Raw genomic sequence first — 22,392 nt, 5'->3', positions numbered from 1 at the left:
TAAAGTCAACATTCTTTGTCAGCCTTGGACATCAAGATGCTTCGATTTTGATAAAATATTGTTGCGCCAAAGAGCTTTCTTTTGCTGGCCAGCCATGAAGTACGAGTCAGTCATCCCACTGGCAAGACCCATGAGCATGAAGTAATTGAGGTAAGCAGCGATCGTTGGCGCTAATGTCCTTTTCTTGGCGCTAGCACCATTTCGTGATCGAAGCCCGACAGCATCCCCCCCTGAAGTCTCAATTCAGAATTTCAGCTGACAAGCCACTTTGCCTGGAATAGCAGGTCGAACCAAAATGAAAGGCTCATCGCTTCGAGTACGAGCTGATCAACGAGTTTCGAATCAAATGAGATGAGTAGGAGCCTGCCTCCGCCCAATTGGCGTGAGATCAAATACCTTGAGCTTCAAATGAGCCCAACGCCCCGTCATGGCCGTTCAAGCTGAATTCCAGCGCTGTCACAGTGTCGATTCGAATGCGACAGCTGGTTCTGGTGAAGACCACATCACCCATCAACCACCAACCGTTAAGCCGTTCGAAGAGGTGTAGGGAAAGTAACGATCAAGGCAAGTATGAAACCCAAAGACTCAGAACGCCGTCACGGATGTACGGCAGATAAATGTGAGGTCAGTGGCCGGCTGATATATCTGACATGCCATTCCATCATTGATCTAAGAAGAGACGAAAGGAAAAAAGGGGTTCGAAGCCTTTCGGGATGCGGGGGGGTTGATTCGTGGCCTGGACCCTGTGGGCTTTGGACGTGGGCCCATGCTATATCCAAGACGCGTGTTCGTCCCGGTAGCTTGGGGTCCAGGGGCGTCCCTGGACCTGTCCCCTCCAAGCCCTGCACGCTGGAAAGCCCAGCCCTAGAGGGATTCGCAATGGGACGACGAGTCGAGTTCCAACGGCTGAGACCTGCTGGCGTGGCCCTGTGTGCCCTGCCCACCCGCCGTTGGTCCTAACGACAAAAGGGATGGGCTATGCTTGTTGGTTTGGCCGCCGCTGGCATCATCTTGCGTCTTCACCTGTGACTGGCGGACGGGACGCAGATATCACTGATCTCGGAACACGCGAGCCGGGGTGGAAGCTGCGCAAGTGTTGCCAGTCAGATAGATTAAGCTGAGTCTGGGTTGACGCGGGAGTAAGGAACATCGGCATAATAAGCTTTGGGCTAGCACCGGTCCCAACACCCCAAAAATGGAAGCACAGCTTGAAGGTCTTGGCTGTTTAAAAGGTCGCCGGCCCAGGCAGTCGAGACGCGGGGAGAAGACTCAGTTTCCGAGTTCCATTGCGAGCTTTTTTGCTGCAAAAAAGAATCGACAAATTGATACGACTTTGAGAGAGAAGAAGAAGGGAATGTGAAAGGGCCTTAAGGATGGTTCGTCTCCTAGTATCACCGCGATACGGCGGTCAGTCGACGCCAATCATCGCCGGCGCGGCCTTCGTCACCCTCTGCGTCGTCTACCTTCTCCGATTCCACGGCGCGATAACACCTTTCACATCAGCCAATTTCAGCTTCCGCACCTCAAAAACGTCCGGTCTCAACCTCGACGCCATCAACGCGACGGCACAATATTTCGTCGACTACCCCCTCGGCCCGCCATACAAGAAAGTGTTTGGAGAGCTGGGTGAGCGCACAAAGGTGCTGCGCTCGTGGATCGAGGCGCTCGAGGAGAAGGAGGGCGGCCGCACCGACGGCCTGCGGGTTGTGGGGGCCGAGAGACAGTTTCTCGACGCCCAGGTCGAGCGAGTCGCCGCATCCCTGTTCCCTTATTTGCAATCTCCGCCGAGGGACATCCACAGCCAGACGCCTCTGGCCGATCTCAGGCGAAGGTTTATGGGGGCCGCTGCCGCTGATCGTGCGCCCCCGCGGGCCCCGGCACAGCAATTGGGCGCCGCCGGGTCCGGCAAAGAGAAGCCGGAGTACGTGCCGAGAAATGCCGGTATCGTCATTCCGACGGGACACGGCACGCTGCGATTTGCGTGTCATTTGGTTGCGTCCTTGACGCGCGTTTTGCAGACTACGCTGCCCATTCAGATTGTTTACGCCGGCGAAGAGGATTTATCTGAGGAGGACCGCGACACGCTTGTGCAAGCTGCCGAGGGCGATGGCGGACGCATTGAATTTTTGGACATCTTGACCGTCTTCAACGACACGACATTGAAGTTGGCCGAGGGAGGATGGGCGATTAAGCCGTTTGCCGCACTCGGCAGCCGATTCGAGGAAGTCATTCTCCTGGATGCGGATGTCGTCTTCCTGCAGAAACCCGAGCAGCTCTTCCAACAGCGCAATTACCAAGAAAAGGGTGCGCTTCTCTTCCATGACCGACTGCTCTGGAAAGATCAGTTCCCCGAGAGACACGAATGGTTCCACGATATGATCAAACACCCAAGCGAGGAGCTGCAAAAGTCGCTCGTGTGGACGGAAAAGTACGCCGAGGAAGGCGACTCTGGCATCGTGGTGCTCAACAAGGGCCGTCTGAACGTGCTCATGGGCTTACTACACACGGCGTGGCAGAACACGCACGCCGTGCGCAACTCGTGGACGTACAGGATCACGTACGGCGACAAGGAGACGTACTGGATCGGCCTCGAGGCCACGGGCTCGACGTACAGCTTCTCGCGACACTATGGCGGTATGGTCGGCTGGCGGAAGCCGTTTAGCGGAGTGCAGACTGAGATGACGCAGGTGTGCAGCTTCGTGATTGCGCACGTGGACGAGGTGGATAACTTGTTGTGGTATAACGGCGGGCTCTTGAAGAACAAGATGGACGACCCGAACGAGTTTGCGGTGCCGACACACTGGATGATTGACCAGCAATGGGTGAAGGGGGCAAGGAAGAAGGATATGAGCTGCATGGTTGGTATGAACGCGAGAGAGCTCAGCGGATCGGAGACCAGCGTATTGAAGAGGAGCATTGAGGCAGCGAAGGATGTTGATGATAGACTTGAATTGGTATAGAAAAATCAAAGATTCCCCATTTTCATTGTTCAATAGCACATTTAACATTAATCTTCATGCGTGAATGCGACCATCCAAACATACTTTCCCAGAAGTCCGGTCTCATCAATCATTATAGTCATGACTACTGCTCCTCTCACATCCCTTATTCCTGGTAAATCTCGCTACTACTCGCTGACAAAAGACACCGAGAGTCGAGCCACATATCGCTCGCCATCACAACGAACACTTGTCGGCATAGCGCAGCCCATGGCCAAACCTGAATACAGGATCCACCGTATCATACGGCACATCCTCCATCGCATCTTCCACAGCCTGCTGTGATCGCGGGAGATCAAAAGGCAACTTGCCCTCGGGGTTGCTCAATCCGAAGATCACATCCAAGAAAGCTTCGCTACCGCTCCCATAGCTGCCCAGCACCGCAGAAGCGGCGTCAAACACCTCGGGTATCGCAGCAGGACGGTCTAGGATCACGTCGACGACGGTGGGCACGGCCGCATAGATCGCGGCCTGGCGCGCCTTCTCCTCGTCCGAGTACTCGAGCGAGCCGGCATGGTAAGCTGCTTCGAAGCCGCCTGGACGAGGCTCGTAGGGGGCATCGAGGCGGAGCAGGGCGTAGTCCGCCTCTTCCGGTGTCTCAACGACCGAGAGGTTGCGTGCCTCGAGGAACGTGGCGTTGAAACCCTCGATGTAAAATTTAGTTTCTGCGCTGATGTGTTTTAGAGGGAGGAGCTCATCCTTGTTCGTGAGAAGAGTATAGGCTCTGCGCTGGGCATCATTGCCCAGCCGGAGGAAGTAGTCGTTGCCAACAACTCTCGTTGCGGCCTCGGGATCGACGAAGGGGTTGTCGAAGAGCCCGAGGAGAAACTTTTCGCGAAGGAGACGTCTGACGGAGACGTCAAGGCGGTCTTCGGACACGATGCCTTCGTCTACCAGCTGGATTATGAGCTCGGTACGCTGCTCACCACCAAACTGGTCACACCCAGCATCGAGGATCCGAGCTGCGCGCTGAAGCTCGGTCGTGTTTTCGAGGCCCCATGCGCGTGCCGGCATGTCTTGGCCGCGGATCACCGTATCAGTGATGAGACCCCAGTCAGTGACGACGATACCTTCGAAGCCGAGTTGGTTTCTGAGTAGGTCCGTGACGATTTGCTTGTTGAAGGAGAAGCCGACTGGCTCGTAATCGGTTGAGTTATCAGACAGGCCTATCGGACGGGAGTAGTACGGCATCATCTGCCTCGCGCCGGCTGCAATTGCCGCCCTGAAGGGGGTGAGATGGTACTCGAAGTTGTTTCCGGGGTATGTCTGATTCTTGCCGTATGTGAAGTGAGAGTCTTCACCGTTTTCCATCGGACCACCGCCAGGGAAATGCTTTGTCACAGTCGTCACGCTGTGAGGACCGATCTCCCTTCCTTGGAAGCCTTTGATGTACTCGACAATGAGCTCGCTTGTCAAGGTCGCGTTTTCGCCCCAGGTATTGCCCAGGCGTGCCCATCGTGGCTCGGTAGCAAGGTCGACTTGCGGATGCAGGGCAGCTCGGATGCCGACAGCAATGTACTCCTCTCGAGCGACCTCGGCAAATTTTCGAACGAGCTCGGGATCCCTCAGAGCGGCAAGACCGAGTGTCTCTGGCCATTGTGAGAAGACACCAGCCTGGAAACCAGTGCCAATATTCTCTGTGAAGTGGTGCCGAGGGTCGGTAGAAAGGGTCACGGGGATACCCAGACGCGTATCTAGAGCACGCTGCTGAACGAGGTTGACAAATTCTGCAACCTGCTTCGCGTCCGTGATGTCGCCGACAAGGTTGAAGTGCGTCATGAACTTCTCCCCAATCATGTTATCGGTGCTGTTGCGGCGGGCCGTGACGTTGCCAGGGTCGAGAGTGCCATTGGGACCTTGGTAGAGTTGAGTTTGAAAGAGCTGGCCGGCTTTCTCTTCAACTGTCATCCGTTGGATAAGGTCTTGGACGCGTGCGTCGACGCAGTAGGATGAGTTCTTGTAGATTGGTAGAGACTCCGTGTTATCTTGGCGGGCTAGCCTTTGCTGTTTTGGGAAGGAGGGGGTTGATGCGCAGGTAGCTGGTAGGACGAGGCTGGCGAAGGCCAGTGTTGCGACTTCGAGCTTCATAATGGTTGTGATCTCAGAGGAGAAGCACGTAGTATGGAATTGGTTCTGAGACTAACGATCCTGAGATTTCTCACATTATCTGGCTGAAAGAGCCAGAGGGGTATTTATGGTGGCACATGGCCAATCTCTGATGGCAGACGGCCATCGTCGAGGTCGAATCGACTTGGCAGTAGATGCTACCTCAGACAACGAACCGTGTAGGTATGGGGGCAATGCGATATCTGTTCTTGGCACGCTATCTAACGGCCTTGTATCGGTCAATAAAACTGGTATGGGGCTCTGTTATGTGGCGGATGAGGGGTTCCAGCTGTATGAGGTGACGATGTCATGCTTTCCTGTCGGGAGAGAACTCCGCGAATTCGCATACGTCCCGAGCGCTAAAGTAAAGCGAGATCAGCGAGTGGCACAATCAAGTGTACGACACCTAGCGATCCCACCGAAGCTGGAGCGCTGGATATACTCGTTGTTGCAACTCATTGGCAGTTGCTAGACTTAGCAGATTCCATTGTGATCTCAAGCTGTATTCATTCTCTTAATCACGGCTATGATGAAGTAGCGAGCCTTTTGAGCCTGAGAGCTGTGCTTTTTGAGCTAAGAACTAATTCTTCACATACGTTGCATAAGGTTGTTAAGCTTATCCAAATAGACTTGAGCTAGACAACCAAGGTTCATCCCATCAAGCCCGAAGGTGGGTGGCGCTGTTTTCTTCGTCCGTGATGGTCTCGAAGCTGGATACCGGAGTATGTTCGGGTCGTAGATCCAATGGAACAGGTGCGGAGACCCCGGACATCCCGCAGCATCCACATTGTAGCATTGCAAGAGTGATAATTGGGAATGGTGACATGGATCTGTGTTGATGGATTCCAAGTCCCAAGTCTAAGGTCTGGGGTCTGAGTCGGCCCTACCTCTAGCCTGGCGGGGTCTACCAGATCCTGAAAGCTCCAATAGCTGTGGCCTGGACCATCGATGAACCTCTAGCCATGGCGCTGGATCCGAAGACGTGTTTGTGAGTCGTTGCTCTGTCCCGGTGGTGGCGTCGTGACCGAGTTGGATGATGCGGGGATTGCGGGGAGCAGTCGAGTTTTTGCTGAACCGGGTCGGTGGTCACCTGTCAGTCCTACCTTAACGGATCCACGTTCGGCACATGTTTGAGTCTTGGCAACATCTACCGTGGGTTCACCGCTTGCGAGCGTGCTTATTGCTTCCTGATTAAGGCTGTCTGTCTTTGATGATCACATTATTGTGCTTCCGGTGGGGGACCCGGCCCCACGCTGGGGTCGGGCGCGCTTCATGCCAAGCGGCCGAGTTGTCATCGATGAGCTACTTGGTGCTGCTGCATGGAGCAACTCGTGATGAGAGTTAGATGATGCGGGCGGCAGGAAAACATTTTCCTAAATTCAGAGAAAACTATGATGAGTGAATCAATTGAGCAACATTACTGACTGTGCAAGTAAAAGCCGTCCCAACATGAACACCCCGGTTCATGAGAAACATGACGTAACTCTGAATAGGTACAGGTTTTTGAGCTAAAAGATACGCGGCTCGTCAAGGCTAACTCCTGTCAAAATTCCTCCTTAAACTGACGGCTCACGTCTATTTTCAACGTTCCGCCGCTGCAGCTTTCGCAGCACTTTCCTTGGCGATAGTCTCTTCGTAAGTATCATACTTGTACTTGAATCCCGGGTGGTCAGACCTCAACCCCTTTTGTCCAGGCCCATAGATCTGCTCTCTGAAAGTAGGAGCCGGCTCGTCATCAGGAATCGCCGGCGGCAACAATCCTCTGCTACGGAGCTCTGGGACGAGGTACTCGACGGCATCTTCAAAGCTGCCAGGCGTAACAACGTAACCAATGTTGAACCCATCAACGTCGGCAATATCCACCCACTCCTGGAATACGTCCGCAACCTGGGCCGCGGTACCGACCGGCATAGCCCCGTTCCCACCGATTGCCGTGACCGTGCCCAGGTTCCGGGGCGTCAACTTTGGCACATCATCGCCGCGATAGCGCAAGTTGTATAGCGACGAGTGAATACGTTGAAGGTGGCTCGCAACGTCCGCCTCGGTGAGTTCGTGGTCAAGGTCAAACTGAGAAACATCGATACCTGTGGTCGCGGAGAATTGGGCAAGGCCACCTTCGATGAGGACGTACTTGAGGGCTTCTTCGTACTTTCTTTTGGCGTCTTCTTCATCTTTGCCGATAATTGGGGTTATCATGGCGAAAACTTTGACGGAGTAGGGATCTCGTCCTGCGGCGATGGCGCCTTCGCGGATGGCCTTGACTCTTGGTGCCACAACATGTGGGGAGAGACCGGCAACGAAGATGCCTTCAGCGTGGGTGGAACCGAATTTGATGCCCGCGCTTCCAGGAAAGATCAGCATCCAGGTTCAAGACTCTGAAAGGTACGTGGAACTTACGGAGATGTGCCGGCCTGGAACAGCACAGGCGTACGTTGGGGAGAAGGGTCTGTCAGAAAAGGTGCATCGACGTGGAACTTGCCATGGTGATGGATAGGACGAATTTGAGAGTAATCCGAGTATATGCCTTTCTCTGCGTCTTCTACCAATGCGGTATCTGACCAAGAGCCCTCCCACAATCTACATAATCTTGTCAGTGCACCTGAATGAGCAATTTCTTCAATCTAAGACTTACTTGTACAAAACTCGCAAGTACTCGTCTGCATTTGAGTACCGGGTGTCGTGTTCAACTAACGGAAGGCCAACCTGCCGTTTAATGTGAGATTTAGAGCCCAAGAACATCAAGAAGAGGACCTTACAGCTTTGGAAGCTGATTCTTTCCAGCTGGTGACAATGTTCCATCCAAAACGTCCCTTCGTCAAGTGATCGAGGGTGCTGAAGCGTTTTGCAACCACGTATGCCTGCTCGTACGAAGTTGACGTTGTGATGGCAAATCCAAGATTCTTGGTGACAGCAGCCATCGCGGAAACGGGCTTATATCATGTTAGTCATCCGCGGGGCATATCGGAGGGTGCATGCGCGACGAAGACATCGCTGCCGAGGTCATACTCACGATTACAGGGTCGGCCATAGGCCATTGGGCGCCTGTTCTGACCGATGGCTCTGCGCTCCCCTTGTATCTGAAAGCCATGTTAGCAATGACTATGTTGGCTGGAGCAGAGAATGAGGTGACGCTAACGTGTCGTATGGCCCAAAAGTATCGGCCAAGAACAAGCCCACAAACCCTCCTTTATCGAGGAGCTTTGCTAGGTCTGTCCAATAGATGAGATCGCGGCGTTTGTCTTTGGCTCTGTCTTTGGGATTACGCCATTGGCCAAAGGATAGGTGTCCTACAGTGAACATATCAAAGGCATTGAGAAGAATCTGCTTTTGAGGCTTGGCACTTGTACCGCCGTCTTGACTCTTTGAGGAAGCCATAGTTACTGTGGTCGTTCAAAAGTGTCAATGAAAGTAGATTTAGATATCGCACAACCAATCGTCGAAGCCGGAAAAGGACCGCTATTCGTAGATTTGAATTTGTCCTAGGTTTAGTTGTGACTTGCTTGGCCCTTGGTAGCACAATAAAGCCAATCCCAAGTCAGTGTCTGTAGTTTATAATATCCATGTCTCTTTGGCGTCATCTCATCTGCGTGTTGCGTGCGGAAATCCTACGGATATTTTCCGACAGATGCTACCTTAATCCCCCTCTATCAGGTCGTCGGACTCCTTTATCGGACCTGGGAAACATTTCCTCGCCGGTCTGTGTATTTTCCCGACCAGAAAGAAATGCTGAAGATGTATTAGAAGGACTCGGATATTAGCCGGACTGGCCCTGCGAATACGACGTCGTTGGGTTGGTACGCAAGAATCCTGCAGATGATGGAAGGGTGGGCCATGATTCCGCCATCAGTTCTCGGCGCGCTTCAGCGAATGATGTGCAGATACAGCAACGCTTCAGAAGCACTCTGTAAGAGCCCATCACACTCCAGGCTTTATATCGCCATATCAACTTCGAGCACATCATGCACATTCCCCTGAATCCCCGCTGATAAGAAAATCGGTATCGAGATGCAGATGGCAAGCAATGCCGGCATCGGGTATTAGATGTCGGCACCAATCAGTTACTTGACTTTAAAGACCACCTCTGTTGGAAGTTGACCCTCAACTCCTAGAATGGCTTAATTTAGCTATCGCGGATTCCATGATGAGTGCACCGATACAGCCCGACGAAGTCCGGATCGACCACGATGCAACGGCCGCGAGCCGGAAGCAGCAAGCCAACGCAGCCGTGGCTCGGGCCAACGCCGACAACCTACGAGATGACCCAGAAGCTCGAGCGGCGTTTCTTTCGACGTTTTCTGCGGAAGAGGAAAGGTCCATCATCAACAAAGTTGACAAGGCCTTCCTGCTTCTCATCGGCGTAATGTTTATGATCAAGCAGGTAAAGCAATTTTAAAGCCGTTCGACTCAGCGTCCTAACGAATTTCCAGATTGACCAAACCAATGCTGCAAATGTCCGGGTGTTGCAAGCAGGAGAGTCCCGAAATATCATGAAAGAACTCGACATGACATCTGATCAATACAATTGGGTTGGATCTATCTATGGTGTGAGTAACTGCTCAGTCTTAAAAAGCAACTTGAGTAATCGTTATGAAACACTAACAAAGGGTAGATCGCCTACATCATCTTTGAAGCACCCAGTAATCTTCTCCTGAAGCGTATGAGTCCACATCTTTGGCAGTCTCGTATCTTCCTCACCTGGGGAATCATTACAGCCTGCCAAGCTGCAGCTCAAAATCGGCATCAACTTTACGCTATGCGATTTCTGCTTGGGTGAGTCTCAAGTCCCTGTATGATATCTAGGCCAAAAGTGTGCTGACTGCATTCCAGGATGTTCGAAGCGGGGATGTTTCCGGGTATCATGGCCCAGTTGTCTAGCTGGTACCGCACAGATGAGATAGGCAAACCAGTGACTTGGTTCTTTGCAATGTCCAACCTGGCAGGTATCATCGGATCTATTCTATGTTATGGTATCAGCTATATGAACGGGATTCGTGGTATTAGTGCTTGGAGATGGGTGTACCTTCTCGAAGGACTGGCTACCATCGTCTTCTCTGGTGTCGTATTTTGGCTGCTACCAGACTATCCCAAGTCACCGCGCAGCAGCCGCTTCCTGACAGAGAGGGAACAAGAGTTTGTAGAGGCCAGGTTACCGGAGAATGCGCCCCTGACTAACGATCCTGATTTCGCCGGCAAAGAGATTTGGGCGGCCTTACGAACACCATTGATTTGGTCATTCATGCTGTCGCAGACGCTCATCAATATTGGAGGATACGCGTTGACATGGTACTTGCCTACCATTGTTACTAATCTTGGCTTCGTGGGGCTGCCGAGGAATCAGCTGTTGAACATGCCTCCTGCGTTTGCCGCCATCGTGGGCTTAATATTTTCGGCGTGGTTCATGTCGAGAGCGTATATCGTCCGGCCAGCCTACATCATGTGAGTCTTATTCAAGAGTTGAGATACGAGGTATGAGTCACTGACTAGAAGGTTAGGATACTCATGTCCGGCATGGTTGTATGCTTTGTTCTCTTCTTCACGATCACCAATCGGTATGGCATCTACATCTCCTGCATCTTGGGAACTTTGTTCTACCAATCATACTTCATTCCGTTCTGGGCCTGGAGATCTGCCACACTCTCTGGATCTACGGGGACGGCCTTCACGCTTGGTCTTCAATCGGGTATAGCCCAGCTAGGCGGCGTCATCGGGCCGCAGCTGTTCCAGTCAAAGTTCGCATACAATGGTTACAAAACAAGCTTCGCGATAGCAGCGGCGACAACTATCGCCTCCTTTGTCGCCAACCTATGGACTTGGTGGTTGACCCGGAACACGGAGTACGATGTGATGAGAGTGAGAAGGAAAATATTGAAGGCACGAAAACTTGGCAAGGTCAACTTCGATGATGATATACGGGTATTTGAGGAAAGGCGGTTTTACGATGGATTTAAACGGCAGGGTGGAGACTCTGGTGAGGAAAGCTCGCAAACTTAGTGATTTGCTCTTCTCGTAGATAATCATTAGCGAATCACTGACGCGGAGTGACAAAGTGCGCGATAAGATATGAGCTCTCTCTTTTGCTGACAGATCGATTCAATATCTCAGTAAGGTAGGTGTCTTACTGAAGAAAATGCAGCATCTTAAGACGAGCGGACCTGTAACCCAGTGCAAATATAGTCAGCAGACAACAAAGCTTTTCAGGGTTCTAGAGCTCATGATGTCTCGATTCAGGTGTAAGTATTTTGTGTCCAGTAGTCGTGAGTTTGAGCTTGACGCCATGAGTGTGAGAATGGTGGATCAAGGGAGAACCCGTCGAGAATGTGTGGGGGCCACGCCGTAGCGTAAATTCTCGCAACTTTACTGATCCTAAAATAACTCACTTCGGTCCTGACTCAACACTTTCTGAGGGGCCTCACATACCAAGTTCACAACCAGTCATGTCGGCATCGCCAGCTCTTACGCAGCTTTTGGAGAAGGTGATTCCGCAAGGGGACCGCTCGTCTCTCCGCAGCGATGTAATCCCGGCAATCCTTGACGCCATTTCCGGCATCGCCAAGACGCTGCAGGCATCCCAGCACGTCTCACTTGCTGGGACAGCAAACGCCTTTGGTGACGACCAGCTCAACGTCGACGTGCTCTCCGAGAATGTAATGCGCGAAGCTATTGCGAGATGCCCCTCGATCCAGACCGCAAGCAGTGAGGAGGACCCGATCGAGAAGCCTGCGAGGCCACAAGCGAGCGCTGGCGCAAACGAGATCCCTGCATCCTCAGAGGAGTACACCGTCGCTTTCGATCCCCTTGACGGCAGCTCCATCATTGCGCCAAACTGGACGGTTGGAACAATTGTCGGCATCTGGGATGGGCGCACCGCGGTGGGCCAGTCACCGGTTGAGAAGCAGATTGCGGCCATTATTGGTGTCATCGGACCCCGGACTACCGCCATTGTTGCCGTGCGGATCCCCGGCGCCGACTCCGCTTGCTTTGAGATCGGATACGGCCCGAACGGTGTGGCAGATTGCGAGGTTATCCGGCCGGTCGTCAAATTGGCTGACACACCCTTCAAGACGCGTTACTTTGCGCCCGCCAACCTGCGACATGCGGCGGACGATGAGAGGTACAGCGCTCTCATTACGCGGTTCATCAAGGAGAAGTACACGCTGCGGTACTGCGGCGGCCTTGTACCCGACATTGTGCATGCGCTTGTCAAGGGTCATGGCGTCTATGTTATGCCTGTTACGCCCGGTGTTCTTCCCAAGCTCAGATTCCTCTACGAGCTATACCCGATTGCTCTGATCATGGAGTGTGCGGGTGGCCAAGCCATTGACCCCACGGATGGCAGGCCACTGCTTGAAAAGATTCAGAAGGATTGCGATGGTAGAGCAGGTCTGATCTGCGGCACGACGGAGGAGGTGAGGATTGTTAAGCAGGTTCTTCTTGGATGAGATGTGGTCAGAGTAGAATGAGAAGGATCGAGATATCTTTACATGTATGCCCTGTTTATATACAGCTACAAACACACATTTAGCCAACCCCCACGTCTTATCACGCTGCGGTTCCGAAGTGTTCTCCCCCACTTCGAAGGTATTCCTCCTCTTCTTTCGTCATCAATCTGCCCAGCTGCGCATTACGGTGCGGATACCTCCCAAACCGCTCGATCAAATGCTTATGCTTCTTCTCGAACTCTAGGCTGTCCCCGATATAGTCCTCGCTCTGTTTGTCCCCCTGCTCTCGAAACTCTTCTTGCATCTCGCTGACAACTTTGATGTATGTCTCGTGGTCTTCGATATGTTCGGAGTGCATCAGCGGCATATAAAACCACATACGCCGCGCCGGCGCCAACCGGAGCGAGGGATGCATGTCAGGGCGCGATTCAGCACTCATGAGGCTGCGAAGGACTGCCCGTGCAAGCCGATCGTAATGCGTGTAGATGACGGCCTGGCGTGTCCTGAATATGTTTCGGGGTATTTGATCGAGCAGGAGAATGAGTGCAAGTGTCTGCATGCTCTTGGTTTCTCCGTCCGAGGTGTTGATGCTTTGCATCAATGGACCTGCGATGTTTTCGGCTGCGGCAGACTCCTCTGAAAAGTTGTTCGAAGGCGGAAGAGAGAACTTTTCGGGTCCGATGGACTCTAGAGCGGCCGCGAACTCTTTCGTGCAGGTGTCGTCAAATGCTCGACGGTCTTCCGGGGATCCCTGGCCGAACCAACGCGTCATTGCTTCTCGTGAGGCAATCTTGGCATGAGGTGCTACGCCTTGAAACCAAACATTGTGTACATGGGTGTATAGAGATGGAGATAGAAGCGTGCGGGGCAGTGTGGAAGTGAAGCCGGCCATGATGATAGTTGAGGTCAAGTAGTTGAACGTGGAATAACTGGTAATTGAATTAGCAGCAGTTACGGGTATGTTTCAATGTCGATTATGTCGTCGACAGGCCATCGTTTTGAAGTATGATCGTAATTTACCCTATTTATCACCACTAACTCGTCTTTTGCCAATGTCCAAGTATCGAACTAGAGTGCCTTGGGGATTTGACTGGAAGCGCGTACTTTCCAATGTAGGGAGCTAGTTAACCACCGAGCCGTAGGACGCGGTAGGGCCTGGTGACCTGCACTAAATTGCCCTGGATGCGAACGCGCCCACATCATTACTAATGCAATTAACATCGGTCTCCGTTCCATGCCGAGCGTCAAATTACTATTTCCAACTCTGCAATAGCGCGAACGTAAGCCTCCACCAAACAATTTTCCTGATGACGACAACGGTATGGTGGTATCTCCCTGGTAGCCCAATAACTCTCTCGGGTATCTAGCTTTTATCTCGGCCCAGGTGATCACCTCGTGTGAAATATACAATGGTTTGAGCGTCTCGATTGATTACTTATCTAGATCTTTGAGATCCTAAAAATCAGACAGAGCTAAACTACCACGCTAAGCCCTCGGGTACAGCCTTATCATTCATGTTAGAGCTCGAACAAACACCCCGACAGAACGCCTCATCCTCTTCGGCGGATGATCTCGTCGCTTGAACAGGGCCTCTGCGAGCCGGCCACCATTCCGACCCGCGCTTTCTCTCCTCGGCCACATGGTCATGCAGAAGCCCCTTGACCTTTCCAATGACATAGACAACCGCTTCTTCCACATCAGGGTGAAATGGCCCAGTTGTGTAGGTATCACTATTGAGATTGGACTGCGATCCGTTGGCTAGCCATTTGTCTTCTGACTCAACTTGGCTGAAGAAGTCCAGCTTTTCTTTCAACTCTTCTGGAGTCGCCGTTTTTGACCGATAGACTTCGTACCGCATCAAGCTCGTGGTGGCAGATGTGGGTACGATTGACATCATGTAGAAGAATACAGGCCTGGAGACCAAGTTAGCTGAGCCTGCTTGAGCGCACATGGGAATGACTCTAACTCACGTGAGAGTGACCGAAGCGTTGGGAAACATGTATGTAGGACTGACAGAGCTGGCACGTTGCTCTCCTTTTGCGCCAAGGTGTTCAACCCAGTACTTATTGAGACCATAGTTCATCTGTTTATTGCCCTTGAAGAAGGGTGCGAGGCCAGGGTGAGCTGTTGGGCAATGATAACACTGCAGGAGGCCCACAGAATTAGTACCCAGTTTGAGACTAACCAACTATAAAGATCGGAGTTGATTGCACGAACCTCATTGTAATTCTCAATCAGTGTTTTCCAATTGAATTTTCCCTCCATTGACCAAGTGTGGTCGTACTCATAGTTGCTCATGTCGAAGTTCTCTAGCCGGGGCTGTTTATCAACGCCACCGAACTGTTCCTCCCAGCTAAGCGTCGGCTTTTCAGCTGCGTCCAGGTTGATCCAGAAGAACCCCAGACTATCAATATGGCTGTGCACCTTGTAGAGTTCATACTCGCTTTTGTCAAAGTCCTCGACCTGGTCGAATCGAGGCGCCTTGGCCAAGTTTCCATTCATGCTGTAAGACCACCCTGCCATAGTGTTAGTACTGTAGGTCGGAGTCAGAGGCCGGGTAAGAGCGCATACCATGATATTTGCAAGACAGCACAAACGCCTTCCCCTCATTCTCATGAACAATTGGAAATGCTCTGTGGCGGCAGATGTTGAGAAACGCATTGATATTCCCGGCACGGTCTTTAATGATGAAAAAGGGATAACCGGCCATCTCATAGCGAGCGTACTTGCCTGGCTCACTGAATTGGTGGACATGTGAGACTAGGATCCATGATTTACTGAAGATAGCGCGTCTCTCCAGTTGATAGAAACCTGGCTCACGATACCAAGACGCTGGAAGGGTGCTCTGCATGTTGAACTTCTTTGTTGCTCTTGTCAATGGCTTCAATTTGCTTGGTCAACATGTGTTTGGAGTGAGGCAGAACTTTGCTTGTAATTAAGCTGAACTTCGTTAGACAAAACAACTTCATGATAAACATCTCGGGGGCCGAGAGACCCATCGCAACTCCATCGTCCAAAGCCCAATGTTCTAAACTTCTAATTTTAGCGATGTTCGGCCGATGCCCCGCTGATACTCATCGAAAGAAGTAAGCAACAGTTTACCCAAGATGTGATTGGTGTTCATCGGATATGGGTTGGCCTAGACAGACTAGTAGTGAGATACCATCCTGCGCTCGGACTGCCGGCCGAAGCAGCCGGGACCGCAAGCAAGCAGACATGCGGGGTCGCCATGAGGTTGTCCGCGGACACCGTACGTCATTCAGAGCCTTGACTTCCATGATAGTGGAAACTCGCAAAGGTTGACCCCGCCTTTGAGATGCCTTGGCTAGCTTTCTTAGCCTCGGGAGCTGCGGAGCGCATAGTTGCCAATCTCGAGCTCGCTATCTCCCATGCGCAACTGCGATAACTGATGGATTATCTGGTAACACACAATTCCAAGCATCCACAGAGGGTTCTGCAGCAGCCGTATCAATCGATAGAATGCAGGCATACGTCCTTTTGGTGATAGTCGCACTCTTTGTGGGAGTGCAGCTCCTGGCAAAGATCTATCGCGGCTTCGCGGCCCCACTCGCATCCGTCCCCGGCCCCTTCTTTGCGCGGTTCACGGACCTATGGTACGCATGGAGGATTCATCAGGGCCGCTTCGAGGTTGACAACATTGAGCTGCACCGAAAATATGGCAAGTCGTCTTTTGGAGGGGTCCTACTGGACAGAAACACAGTCTTGTCTCGAAGACTGTGTCAACTTGGAAGAGTCCAGTGTAAATGAGCTAACTCCTCCAAGGCTCAATTGTCCGATATGGTCCAAATAGATTCAGTATCAATGACCCACACGCAGCGAAGGTGATCTACGGTCATGGCCACGCATTCTCAAAGTCTACGTGGTACGACACTTGGGGTGATCCAAACCCGCATCAATGGTCTTTGTTCTCAGACCGAAACGAGAAGCGCCACAGCGAAAATCGACGTCTCTATCAAAGCATGTACAGCATGTCCTCCTTGGTGCACTACGAGAGCTACGTCGATGAGTGTGCGGACTTGTTCTCCAGAAGGCTCTCAGAGATGAGTGGCAGAGGAACGACGGTAGAGCCTGTTGACATGGGTCATTGGTTCCAGTGTTACGCATTCGACGTGGTTGGTATGATCACCTACTCCAAGAGACTTGGATTCCTGGACCGGGGTCTCGATGTCGGAGCGGTGATCAAGAATCTCGAAAATCACCTCTACTACGCGACTATGGTAGGAGTATACTCGTACCTCCACTCCTACTTAGCACCCATCAGGAGTCGGCTAGGTAAACGGGGTACTGGCAGGCAATTCATCGTCGAGTTCACCAAGGGTTGCTTGGCAGACCATCAGGCAAAGCCCAAAGCAGTCGATGCTGAGGATACTTCACATCTCTCTGAACAGTCTGGCACAATGGACTTTCTCTCCAAATTTCTCGGAAAGCACTCCGAGGACTCATCAACTTTCTCTCAATACCATGTTCTGGCGGGTTGTGTATCAAACATGGTTGCAGGCTCAGACACGACCGCCATCAGCCTTAGCGCCATTTTATATCAGCTTCTCCGGAACCCTAAAGAGATGAGCAAGCTGCAAAAAGAGATTGACGAATTCTATTCCCAGAGAACTGGTGATCCTCGACGACTAAACTTCCAGGAGAGTCTGAAGCTGCCATACCTCCAGGCAGTCATCAAAGAGGCATTGAGATTGCATCCCGCGACTGGGCTTCCCCTCGAGAGAGTTGTTCCCGAAGGAGGAGCCACTATTGCAGGGAAATTCTTTCCAGCCGGGGTATGTTGAAACCATGTCAGCATTGTAGACTGATTGACATTCACTAATCATTATTAGACCATCGTGGGCATCAACACTTGGGTTGAGCACCACCACCCGTCCATCTTTGGCGAAGATGCAGCCTCTTTTAGACCGGATCGATGGTTGACTACGGATACCGATCGTTTGTCGGCGATGAACAGACACTGGATGCCGGTAAGCCACTTGTAAAAGAGCTAGAGATTGCATGTTCCAGTGCTGTCACTGACAAGCTGATAGTTCGGCCTGGGATCACGAACCTGCATCGGAAGACACATTTCCATATTGGAAATTTCGAAATTGATGCCCAGATTACTGCACGAGTTTGATTTTGAAATTTGTAGGGACGCTCCCTGGGTTACTAGGAACTGTTGGTTCGTGAAGCCTGTAAACTTTCAGGTTCGAGTCAATGCACGGCGATCGCAGGTTGGTAAAGTTGGGGCTTCCTAGGCTTCTGACAGGTTGGACGCCCTTTTTAGAGCACCTGCTGATAGGTTGGGAACGCCTGAGGTGACAGTGAACGAGTGTGTTCTAATTGAGTCTAGTAAATCACAATACAAGAATTGAAGTCCCAAGATTTTCCAAATCCTCATGATGTGATATCTTCAAAGCATTGAAGTGCCAAACGAATGCAATCCTTCCCAAACCCCGTGGCTATGCTGTGAATCTCAACGCCGTCGTGTTTCGCCCGAAAAACTCAAGCAGCAAATAGTTCCTTTTCCGCTCCATCGCTGGTTCTACTATTCCTACATGCGACTTGTCCGGAGTCTTTGAATTTCATCCTGTTTTTGCATTAGCGATCTTCCATGTTCCTTAACTTTAGGGCGCACGTACTGGCGAGAGATCACGCGGAGCCCGGATCACGTAAGAGTTTTTTCTTGACTCAAACTCGAACTGGTGGGAATTGAATTCTTCTTTAAGATAACGGGAGAGTCTCTCCGGGGCGATGGAGGATCCAGATATCCTCTGGCATCCTTGCTGCTTATTCCGACGTACATTGAAGCTGCTATCCATTGTGTGCTGCTGTTGTTTTCTCTTATGTCTTTTTTTTTTCTTCCCCAGAATGTCGGTAACGGATGGCGAGAGCCGAAGAGGAAGATGGCCGGGTCTGATTCTCGGTGGAATGCGCCTACACTTAAGGGCCGAGGAGGGCTTGCAGCGTTTTAGTCCTACCAGGGTATGATTGGTTGAACTCAAGCAGATCACTCATAACATGCTGCAAGACTGCATCAATATCTGCAGGTTTATGGTGCGGTTGCCTGATCAAAGCCAATCACCTGCTCCCTTCGTGTGGTTGCATGTTAAGCTGCATTCCAGAACGCTTCTGTCGAATGAATTCGTTGACCACTTTCTGCTCACACCATCAACATGAATTGGAATTCCCGCACAGCAAGCTAGCCCAAGTGTCAGCTGTAGGCTCAGGGTTCCTCGTCGTCGCATCCACTTCGGCCTATGGGGATGCCTTCGCGCACCCATCCACTGCAGCGATGGGGGTGAATCCACTTCCACGTCAACATAGCTCTGCTCCGTTCTGAAGAAGCGGTTCTTAACACATCGCGACTTCCAAGGGTGCACCAAAATATCGTTCCCTTGCTCCTTTCTACGGCTTCTTCTCTTATTCAATTGGTATGCCATGAGTTCCGGGTTATGGGTACAGTACACGCGCATCTGCGCACTTGCGCAGCCTTCTTTTTCCCCGAGTATCCAGGCCCCTCTGACACCGACTTTCTCTTTCCCTTGCAGGTACAGACTTACAGCCTGCATGTAAACCCCGTCAGTCCACAGCCTGCCGCTGCCCTGGTCAGAGCCCGTCCATTCTGCATCGTAATCGCTGCTTACACCACTTGGAGGCCATAAAGCTGATAATCGACCATTCCTCTCTGGGGCATTACTTCGTGAGGCTGGCTGTGCAGCATAGTTGCCAGACTCGCCCATTAAAACTCCCTTCTCTTCCACTAGGATGAGACATCGTTTCCGGTTCGACAAACACGATCTTGCTGCTCGAGGCTTCCTAGCTTGATACTTGCACATTTCATCTTTGGTGCTACTAATGAAGCGTACCACTCCACAATGCCTCCGGAATACCATCCGAACATACCCAGCGGCCCCAGCCCCAATCGCCACCCTCGCACATTGAGCGAAGATCTGTCTTACCTCCATCTAGGTGGCAGCATTCCGAAAGTTGTTATTGTCAGTTGCAAATTGGGCCCTCTTCTGCCATTCAAGCTGCACGATTTTCTAACACGAACCACAGGGCGATGAGCACAACCCTGCGCTTGACGCTATTCATGGGAACCAGGGCCTCGATAACGTTCCAAAAGAACGCCCAGCAGCACCTAGCGAACAGACCAGTGTCGGGAACCGAAACCCACCAATCCGCTCGACAGACCAGGCCCAAAGTCCCCCCAGCGCTTACACTGGAGTACCACTAGATGAGCTTCTTCGGAGCCATTACCAGCCCCATCCTCACCCTGAAGTAACGGAAGGATACCTCCCGACTGGCCTTTTGGAGGAACTTGTTGGTCCTGAAGCGGTGAAACAAGAACTTACAGAGGCTTTGGACGATGACTCCGATATAAACCGCATTGCTCAAAGGGTATGCGAGAGCTCTCCGGGGAGTAGGTGTTATCGACAGGTCTTTGCGATTCTTTGCCTGATTGAGAGGGTAAGGTCTATCCGGGAGTTTCTAGACCCTGTAACCGGAGTTTGTGATTCAGATCTGCCTCTTCAAAAAGTCGAATTAGGCCAAAGAAACAAGGTTGACTTACGAAAAAGAAAAGACCTCGACAAACCCTTGGGATGTTTCCAAGGTTGGAGACATAATTCACTGAGGTCTTTCGATGACTGGCAATGGACGCTAAGGGTTCCATTTCTCAAGGGCATTCAAGGAAGCGAGGCCCAATATCGAAAGTTTGATGATCGAGTCATACTCCCCTTGACATACCAATCTGACCCCAACGACGATGGAGCAACTGGTGGATTCAGTGAAGTATTTAAGGTCAAGTTGCATCCCCGCCATCACGACTTCAGTCAAAACGGGGCAGATGTAAGTACCCACTTTTTATGATAATAGTCAAGTTACTCCATACTTTAAAATCAGAGTCGGGACTAGAGGTGGAATCATGCCAGGTTTGCTGATCAATGGCTAACATGAAGCTGCTAGTGCTTTTTTGCTCTGAAGAGACTTCGATCCACAGATACGGCAGCCTTCCAGCGAGAACTTCAGATGTTGCGGAAATTTGAAAGCGAAAACGCCCATGAACACTTGATTTCACTGCTCACAACTTGGAGTCAGAAAGGTTTCTTTTACTTTCTTTTCCCATGGGCCGAGTGTGATTTGGTCAAGTACTGGGAAATCCATAGTGAACCAGACATGGGCGAAGACCTCGTCCGTTGGGTTGCGAGGCAGACTGCTGGCATGGCTGCCGGCCTTGCCAGGATCCATGAGTACCCAGGAAAGGTCGATGGCAACACTGAGAATGCGGTGAAGTACGGTCGCCATGGAGATATAAAGCCCGATAATATTCTCTGGTTTCGAAGTTCGATGGGTGATCCTGGAAGGCTCGTGATATCGGACTTCGGACTTGGCGTTTTTAACAGCAAGAGAAGTCGATCTAACATTCCCAACAACTCTGGCATAGGGCGAACGCCTACTTACCGGCCCCCGGAATGCGATATTGAGGGTGCTATGATCTCACGATCTTGGGACATTTGGACTCTGGGATGCGTCTATGTCGAATTCGTTACGTGGCTGTTGGGTGGATGGGAGCTGTCGGAAGATTTTGCCGAATACCGAATGACGAGATCATCGATATGGGGCCAGGAGTTCAAGTCCGATATTTACTTCGACATTGTACAAGTTGTGCGTATTGCATCCGATGACGACACCTCCTTGAGAAGTATGGGTGCCATGGTAAAACCAAATGTGACCCGAGTATGTATCGTTCCACAGCCGTCACCAGACAGAAGCCCGGACTGATGAATCGTAGTGGTTTGACGGGCTTCATAATCATCGAGATTGTACTCAGTACACCCATGATCTTCTAAAGTTCGTTCAGAACAGGATGTTGATCGTCGAGTCAGCGGTCAGGAAACGAGCGACTTGCAAGGAAGTATTTGAAGAACTGCGACGTATTCAAAGGCGATGTCTAGAAAGCAAAGCTTACTGTGTCGAGCCTGTGCCTTGGCCTCTACCACCATCCAGTGAAGAGTCACCTGCTGTCAAGATCAGGCTCAACGAAAATGCGCTGGATACCATTAGAAAAAGCCATCCGAGGCTTCGCACTCATCAAGGCCGCACAGAAGAGCCGCCAAGGGCGAGGGTGGGACGTGGGGATCAACTTCTACAACCTCCAACAGAGAGAGTGTATTGAGCGACTACGAAACCATCGACCTGAAGATAGGTCTGAGATCCAGGAACAAGGTTACCACACGACTCCAAACACATGTCCTGCTCAAAATATACCTGGAAAAGTTCCCTTGTCACTCATCCCCTTCTCGTCTCGCGTGAGACCTGCCTGATGCTTGCATAGTGGCCAGGTCCAGAAGAAGACCTGAAGAGATTCCGCTCTTCCTTCAAGTGCCAAAAAATCAGCCATGTTGAAACTCGAATGCATCAATAGTTCTGCTCGTCGCTTACTGGTGTGAGAGACCGCGGCAGGTCAAGGTTCCATTTCCCTCGCGAGAACTGGGTGATTCGATTTTAGCACACAAAAAGCACAAAGAAGGAGAGCACAGTTTGAATTGTCTTACTCGAACTCCAATATCATCTCCCGAAGCGTTCGGGAACAACTGTCTGAGCTTCTGATGGAGCATTGTCTCATCGCAATATCGACCACTAACAAATTCCTTCGTCATGATTGCTTGGTGAACAACTCCAAAAGGTTGAGTTGATCGCCGGAACGCATGACGGGCTGCATACTGACAGTTTTGTATGGCCTACCTGTCGGAGTCCTCTTCCGCGGCAGGGTTCATAACGAATCAGATTATGCCTCGTGTTAGCTACACGGCGGGGAACCACGCTCGTCAGGCTACCCG

At 51.5% G+C, this 22,392-nt stretch overlaps 10 protein-coding genes across 10 annotated transcripts; 4 read left to right on the top strand and 6 right to left on the bottom strand.

Moving 5' to 3' along the window:
• Window positions 1-1,373: 1,373 nt before the first annotated feature.
• On the top strand, window positions 1,374-2,960 carry CCOS01_06566 (uncharacterized protein; the record flags this gene model as incomplete). The annotated part of the gene is made up of 1 exon (XM_060454734.1): window positions 1,374-2,960. One exon carries the CDS (start codon window positions 1,374-1,376, stop codon window positions 2,958-2,960), a length of 1,587 nt encoding a protein of 528 aa, XP_060314434.1.
• Window positions 2,961-3,176: 216 nt separating this feature from the next.
• Window positions 3,177-5,087, bottom strand: CCOS01_06565 (glycosyl hydrolase family 3 N terminal domain-containing protein; the record flags this gene model as incomplete). Its single annotated transcript, XM_060454733.1, has 1 exon — window positions 3,177-5,087. One exon carries the CDS (start codon window positions 5,085-5,087, stop codon window positions 3,177-3,179), a length of 1,911 nt encoding a protein of 636 aa, XP_060314433.1.
• Window positions 5,088-6,686: 1,599 nt separating this feature from the next.
• CCOS01_06564 (DszA family Xenobiotic compound monooxygenase) lies at window positions 6,687-8,480 on the bottom strand (the record flags this gene model as incomplete). The annotated part of the gene is made up of 6 exons (XM_060454732.1): window positions 6,687-7,446; window positions 7,503-7,682; window positions 7,738-7,808; window positions 7,862-8,035; window positions 8,116-8,182; window positions 8,242-8,480. 6 exons carry the CDS (start codon window positions 8,478-8,480, stop codon window positions 6,687-6,689), a joined length of 1,491 nt encoding a protein of 496 aa, XP_060314432.1.
• A 379-nt stretch (window positions 8,481-8,859) lies between these two features.
• Window positions 8,860-9,066, bottom strand: CCOS01_06563 (uncharacterized protein; the record flags this gene model as incomplete). Its single annotated transcript, XM_060454731.1, has 1 exon — window positions 8,860-9,066. One exon carries the CDS (start codon window positions 9,064-9,066, stop codon window positions 8,860-8,862), a length of 207 nt encoding a protein of 68 aa, XP_060314431.1.
• Window positions 9,067-9,243: 177 nt separating this feature from the next.
• CCOS01_06562 (high-affinity nicotinic acid transporter) lies at window positions 9,244-12,544 on the top strand (the record flags this gene model as incomplete). The annotated part of the gene is made up of 6 exons (XM_060454730.1): window positions 9,244-9,483; window positions 9,533-9,649; window positions 9,715-9,875; window positions 9,933-10,541; window positions 10,598-11,073; window positions 11,391-12,544. 6 exons carry the CDS (start codon window positions 9,244-9,246, stop codon window positions 12,542-12,544), a joined length of 2,757 nt encoding a protein of 918 aa, XP_060314430.1.
• A 100-nt stretch (window positions 12,545-12,644) lies between these two features.
• Window positions 12,645-13,436, bottom strand: CCOS01_06561 (uncharacterized protein; the record flags this gene model as incomplete). The annotated part of the gene is made up of 1 exon (XM_060454729.1): window positions 12,645-13,436. The coding sequence occupies one exon, from the start codon at window positions 13,434-13,436 to the stop codon at window positions 12,645-12,647; it is 792 nt and encodes a 263-aa protein (XP_060314429.1).
• A 585-nt stretch (window positions 13,437-14,021) lies between these two features.
• On the bottom strand, window positions 14,022-15,395 carry CCOS01_06560 (uncharacterized protein; the record flags this gene model as incomplete). The annotated part of the gene is made up of 4 exons (XM_060454728.1): window positions 14,022-14,457; window positions 14,515-14,687; window positions 14,762-15,060; window positions 15,116-15,395. 4 exons carry the CDS (start codon window positions 15,393-15,395, stop codon window positions 14,022-14,024), a joined length of 1,188 nt encoding a protein of 395 aa, XP_060314428.1.
• A 629-nt stretch (window positions 15,396-16,024) lies between these two features.
• CCOS01_06559 (cytochrome P450) lies at window positions 16,025-17,805 on the top strand (the record flags this gene model as incomplete). Its single annotated transcript, XM_060454727.1, has 4 exons — window positions 16,025-16,227; window positions 16,356-17,337; window positions 17,395-17,532; window positions 17,596-17,805. The coding sequence occupies 4 exons, from the start codon at window positions 16,025-16,027 to the stop codon at window positions 17,803-17,805; spliced, it is 1,533 nt and encodes a 510-aa protein (XP_060314427.1).
• A 296-nt stretch (window positions 17,806-18,101) lies between these two features.
• On the bottom strand, window positions 18,102-18,369 carry CCOS01_06558 (uncharacterized protein; the record flags this gene model as incomplete). The annotated part of the gene is made up of 2 exons (XM_060454726.1): window positions 18,102-18,137; window positions 18,190-18,369. The coding sequence occupies 2 exons, from the start codon at window positions 18,367-18,369 to the stop codon at window positions 18,102-18,104; spliced, it is 216 nt and encodes a 71-aa protein (XP_060314426.1).
• Window positions 18,370-19,425: 1,056 nt separating this feature from the next.
• Window positions 19,426-21,402, top strand: CCOS01_06557 (protein kinase; the record flags this gene model as incomplete). The annotated part of the gene is made up of 5 exons (XM_060454725.1): window positions 19,426-19,545; window positions 19,610-19,951; window positions 20,234-20,401; window positions 20,519-21,254; window positions 21,308-21,402. 5 exons carry the CDS (start codon window positions 19,426-19,428, stop codon window positions 21,400-21,402), a joined length of 1,461 nt encoding a protein of 486 aa, XP_060314425.1.
• Between the last annotated feature and the right edge of the window lie 990 nt (window positions 21,403-22,392).

This window comes from Colletotrichum costaricense (genome assembly GCF_030867565.1).
Source record: "Colletotrichum costaricense strain IMI 309622 chromosome Unknown Scaffold_6.1, whole genome shotgun sequence".
NCBI classification, from domain to species: domain Eukaryota; kingdom Fungi; phylum Ascomycota; class Sordariomycetes; order Glomerellales; family Glomerellaceae; genus Colletotrichum; species Colletotrichum costaricense.
The sequence above is the reverse complement of the archived record's forward strand: the minus strand, read 5'-3'. Positions and strand labels throughout refer to the sequence as shown.